Source organism: Pygocentrus nattereri, chromosome 6 (genome assembly GCF_015220715.1).
Source record: "Pygocentrus nattereri isolate fPygNat1 chromosome 6, fPygNat1.pri, whole genome shotgun sequence".
NCBI classification, from domain to species: Eukaryota; Metazoa; Chordata; class Actinopteri; order Characiformes; family Serrasalmidae; genus Pygocentrus; species Pygocentrus nattereri.
This window is the reverse complement of record NC_051216.1, coordinates 22693028-22698487: the sequence shown is the minus strand read 5'-3', so window position 1 is coordinate 22698487 and position 5460 is coordinate 22693028. Positions and strand designations below refer to the sequence as shown.

General features: G+C 37.6%; 1 protein-coding gene across 1 annotated transcript; it reads left to right on the top strand.

The window, feature by feature from the left end:
- The first annotated feature begins 130 nt into the window (after nucleotides 1-130).
- LOC108424378 (cytochrome b reductase 1) lies at nucleotides 131-4152 on the top strand. Its single transcript, XM_017692398.2, has 4 exons — nucleotides 131-469; nucleotides 2074-2282; nucleotides 2403-2557; nucleotides 2883-4152. Exons 1-4 carry the CDS (start codon nucleotides 283-285, stop codon nucleotides 3136-3138), a joined length of 807 nt encoding a protein of 268 aa, XP_017547887.1. The 5' UTR covers nucleotides 131-282; the 3' UTR covers nucleotides 3139-4152.
- Nucleotides 4153-5460: the final 1308 nt, after the last annotated feature.

Here is a 5460-nt window from a genome sequence, read left to right as displayed (position 1 = left end):
GCTTTGGAGTATCTTTAATATCAATAATAACAAAAATAAAAGTCCGAATCTCCCATGTAAACGTACTTAACACCATTCAGTGTAATGAGGAATTTCGCCACTATCCCTTGCGTAACGGCGGTGGATGTGGCAAGTTACAAAACGGTGACTGGCGAGACAAAAAAAAAGACGAGGTTGGTCTTAAGAGCAGCTTGAGAATGAGCCAGCCCCCGAACTGACCTCTCGGAATTCCTCCAGTGAGCTCACCAGTGTTTTTCCTCATATAACGGTGACACACCAACAATGGAGAACTACAGGCTGTTCCTCTCTCTGCTGGTTTTCGCCTTTGCTGTTGGCTTCGTCTCGGTAGTTTTCGTCCTCAGATGGGTTCTGCACTTCCGTGAGGGGCTTGGATGGGATGGAGGAGCGGCCGAGTTCAACTGGCATCCTCTTTTGGTTGTGATCGGCTTTATTTTTCTACAAGGAATTGGTAAGAAGTTTGGTTGGTGACTTGTGTTGTGGCGTGCAGCCCTTTGTGTTCTGTAATTTTCAGCGACACGCGATTTTGTGAGAAGTGGCCAAGAAGGGATTTACTACCGTGCAGTAACTGCTCGAATTCCTGAGACTGTACACAACAGCAGTGTTCACTGGAGAAATGGCAACTTGGCTCACTCCAGATAACGTGACCTCGCTAGAAACTCTTAAGACGATGGTTTACGTAAAGGCGTTTGTTAAGTTTTACAGTTTTACACGACTATATGTTAAAGGGACACGCTGATTGAACAGAATGACTGGGGTCTAGTCTTGTTCACATTTGAAAGCGCAGAAACATCAAATTTAGGATGATTAAATTTAGCTTAAGATGGGTGATGAGACGCTGTCGCGGTTAAGACGTCCTTCTTTTCTCTCCTGAGCTAATGATTGAACCAATCACTTTCCTACAACTAGTACTGAAGGTCTGAGCTTTGGCTAATGTTGGATTTTGATCTGGATGGCTCCGTTCCTGGGATCTGTTTGCCTGGAACCTTTAAAAATATATGGGTGGAGGCAGGACATTTTTTCTTTAGAAGTGAAATGATAAAACTCAAAGGCCCACTCAAACTCTTGTTTACTACGGGGCACTATTTTGGGGTTTGGTTCTCTGAAAACAGTGCAGAATATCCAGCGCAATCCCACAGTGCACTGCAATAAGTACTGTACAACCAGTGTAACCTAGAATAAAAGATACCCATAATGCATAGCATTGTTTGTTTGTAATGAGCAGACCTGTATAACCTTACTGTCTGAATCTACTACCAGCACAAGTTCTGTTATAATAACTATAATGGTGTCGTATAGTTATAAGGGGGGCATTTCACATGCAGCATATGTCATCAGTATTTATTCATCATAATGAACACCGTGGTTAACTGTAGTTTACCGATGAACTAGCATTTGCACATGTATAGTAGTGGGCATAAATGATGCGGTCGATCCTTGCATTGCCCTGAAAACTGGTTGAGTACTTAACAGTTATATGTGTAATGTTATTGCTTTGTTTACACACTGTAAAAATCATATGTCAATTGATGGAAAATGGCTGTTTTGTCTTTCTGCTAAACGTATGTATGAATGTGGTTTAATTTGACATAATCATTAAATGGGAATTGGGCCTCATTCACCAACTGTTCATAAGAAGAGATTTCTTCTTAAAACCCACTCACCTGTGTTTTCTTATTTGGGATTTGTTCATAACAAAAAAAAAAGAGTCTATGCACCCAAGAGCACAAAGGTGCAAACAGTTCTGCAGATTAAGAACGTAATAAATGTAATGTAGACTTTTGGGGGGGACCTTTCTCAAGAACAAATTTAAGAAAAAACTTAGGAAGATGTATGAAACTCTGGTTTGGAGCATGACGCCACAAGGTGTTTTAACCAAGAGGTGTGCTATTTTGCTGAGTGTTTAACAGAGACTGTGACAAATATGTAAAAATGTATACATACATATTTACTATGGATGAAGTTTTAGGTTTGTAATAGCACAAGGAAAATTTTAGTGTCTTGCTCTAACAGAAACCAGATACATATCCAAGTGATAATTTTCTTTTCCTCCAGCAATTGTTGTGTACAGGCTCCCATGGACGTGGAAGTGCAGTAAGTTGATGATGAAGTTCATTCATGCAGGCCTGAATGTGCTGGCCTTCATCCTGGCTGCTATTTCTCTGGTAGCAGTGTTTGACTTTCATAACACAAAGAACATTCCCAACATGTACAGCCTGCACAGCTGGGTAGGGTTAACTGCTATCATACTGTACTCGCTACAGGTAAGATTCACACCTTTTTTACAGATCAACCATAATTCTAATATGTTCTAATTTCTATGTGTATTGCTTAAGCAGACTTAAGGTGTTTTTATTCTTCTTTCTTCCTCTGTAATTGAACAGATTGTACTGGGCATTGGCATCTACCTCCTTCCTATAAGCCCAGTACACTTGCGAGCTGCATTTATGCCTATACATGTGTACAGTGGCCTGTTTATCTTTACCAGTGTGATTGCTGCTGCTCTCATGGGCATTACTGAGAAGCTCATATTTGCCCTGTAAGTATGCAGGATTATAGGTTTTGACTACTCAGGAGGTAAATGCTGAATGTGCTTTATCATACAAAGTATGTCTCCAGAAATCTGTAATTAATAATGTCCCGTACTTTGTTTACTTATAAGCACCACTGTAGTCAAACACAGTAACACCAGTCATGTCAAGTTAAAGTGATGTCGTATTTCCAAACACAGCTTCAGCAGTTTTTACAGTGATCTGTTCTGTGTGTCATGTTTTACAGAATCAAATGTTATGAGTCGAATTTCTATTCCCTAACAAGACGCATAAATCATATGTGACAGGTCTTCTTTTGTCATGTTCTTATAGGAAAAATCCAGCATATAAAGATTCTCCTGAAGAGGCCACATTTGTTAATGTCCTTGGTTTGCTAATAAGCATGTTTGGGGGACTTATTCTCTGGATCGCTACCCGTCCTTCATGGAAGAGACCCAGTGAGCAGGTCCTCCGCTCGCAGCACAGCAGGGAGCCCACACAAGCAGGAACCAAAGTGAGCACAGCCATGTCTGAGAGACCAGACACAGAGCCCAGCAGTGAGGCTCATGGAAGAAATGCAAAAATGTAAGATTCAGGATCAGCAGTCTAAAAGAGGTAAAGTAGGAGGAAGTGTCTATCTGCTGAGCTCATCATTTCAAAGCAAAAAAAAAACTTTAATATTCCTTCAAACAAAGTCCAAGATTATTTTTTAACAGAGGTGTTTTATTCTAAGGCTAATTTTACACTGTTACCAATGTTAAATGTATTTTCCAGAAGGAGAATGTTTGAATGTCATACTATTGTAAGGGTTATTTTTATACTTTTTTATAGGGATAAAAGGGATAATGCAGTGGTCAGTACAGTATTTCCTCACAAGAATGCCTTTATGGTTCCTATTAAACTTGTCACCTTTCTATGATGCATCTATGCTGACATTACAAATTCTAAATGGAATATTATGGCGCAAATTGAACACTATTCAATTCTAGTGAAGTTATTGAAACATTTTCTTGTTGTATTATTACTTTTAGCAAATATCCACTTATGAAATTGCACTAACATCATTTTACTATAGTTAAGTTCTACAACAGTTACAAAATATTCAATAACTGGAAAAGCGTATGTTACTTTTACAGTAGTACATTGTCCCAAAAGGTCATTTTTGGTTGTGAAAAATGTTCTGAGACTTTGATGTGTTTACATTTTTGTTGGTTAGTTTTGTGTCTGTTAGAGCATTGTGATTGTTTTTGGGGAAAGGGGACTTTTGCACAAGTTGAGGTCTGAAAACACTTAGGCTTAGAATCTGATTATGTGCAGCAGCTGTACACTGCAGCAAGCAAGATATGCTGCTTTTTTACTGTCTTAGCAGATCCATGTGTTTAAATGCTGGATTGCTGACATGCTTTGCTTTAAGAAGGAATGAAAGCATTTACCCTTTCAGTGTCTTTCTGCTCAAAACCACATCCAAATGTGTGCAGTATATCCAGGCCTTCATGCGAATGACCTTGTATTACATAATCATACAAGAAAATCAGCATTGTTTAGAGAGTTATTTGCTATATTTTTATGATTTTCCAAGATCAATAAAATATTCTGTAATTTCTGTCTGTCACCAACTTTCTTTTTTACTAACAAAACAGTTGGCAACTCTTTTTTTTTTTTTTTGCGCTTAATCTTCAGTTTTATTAAGCCAGATTTCTGCTCCTCAGCAAAATGACAGATTTTCAGAGTCCTGCCGTAAACATGTTGATCTCATAATGTCAAAGCATTGCCGGAGCTTTTATTGTATTTTCAAAGCTACTACATTTTTCATGTATCTAAAATCTAATCACAGTGCAAGACCTAAAATATTACATTTGGTGACCAATTTATTAAGTAGTCATCATCTCAGTAGTTTTAAAAAACTACTTTTCCTAACCTTTTTTGGAGATAAAATATTTTGATGTAGGACATCAAACATTGTTAAAGTTTTGAAATACACCGTTTACACCCCAGTGTATACAGTCCATATGAGGAAACTAAACTGCAAAAACACCCAGACTGCTTTTTTAAATGAGGTGCAATACAGTGCAGCCACTCTGAATAGAGATTATTTACATATATCAGTCTTATGGGGCATAGTAATAAAGAAAGCCTGTTTAATTATAAAGAATTAAGAAAGGCTGTAAAAGAGGGAAAAAAAATCAGTTTCAACTGTTTTTGGTACATAAACCCACACAACAAAACACAAGCTGTTGTGGATGTCCAAGAAAAAAGTAAAATATGGAATATGGACCTTTTACACTTTTTTACTGTCAATTTTAAATTACAATTCACAATTTTTGCCTCCACTACTGGTGACTAATAACCTGTGCTGTGTGCAACTGTGCCATGTTTCTAGTGACACCCTTCATAAATGACCCCTGTTTTGTCAGAAGGGCAATATACGTATGTGTGCAATATTAAAACAAAAAATGAAATATTGCTTTAAATCTAGTGTAATTAGTGTACTAACCCACAAATATTAAGTGTTATTATATATGTCTACTATCAAATGTATACATACTGTTTTCAGAAGTATTTACCACAGCCATCACTGACCCCAAGTTAATTCTTAATTTCATTCTTTTCCAGCTGCTAAAATTCAAGGTGAAATGTGGATTGGTTTGGTCTTATTAGTGAAATCAGAATGTCATGTAAAAACACACTCATTGCAATCCTCAGTGGATAGAACTGTATACTTCTACATTAAAGTACTTTGTACTTACTGTTTGCATTCTCATTCATAGACACATACAGTTTAGCAGTGTTCTTCACTCCTAGTCCATAGATACATTCTGCACAACTGCCCCTGCTCTGATTCCTAACTTTATCCAACTGCCTACTCACATTGCTTTACAGTGATAGTGATATGAAACAGATGACTGAAGTG

Bases quoted from the DNA above. Each gene is read 5' to 3' on its own strand.
- LOC108424378 (XM_017692398.2), top strand. From the start codon at position 283: ATGGAGAACTACAGGCTGTTCCTCTCTCTGCTGGTTTTCGCCTTTGCT. The intron at 470-2,073 runs GTAAGAAGTTTG...CTTTTCCTCCAG, and splicing joins TATTTTTCTACAAGGAATTG to CAATTGTTGTGTACAGGCTC. The intron at 2,558-2,882 runs GTAAGTATGCAG...ATGTTCTTATAG, and splicing joins GAGAAGCTCATATTTGCCCT to GAAAAATCCAGCATATAAAG.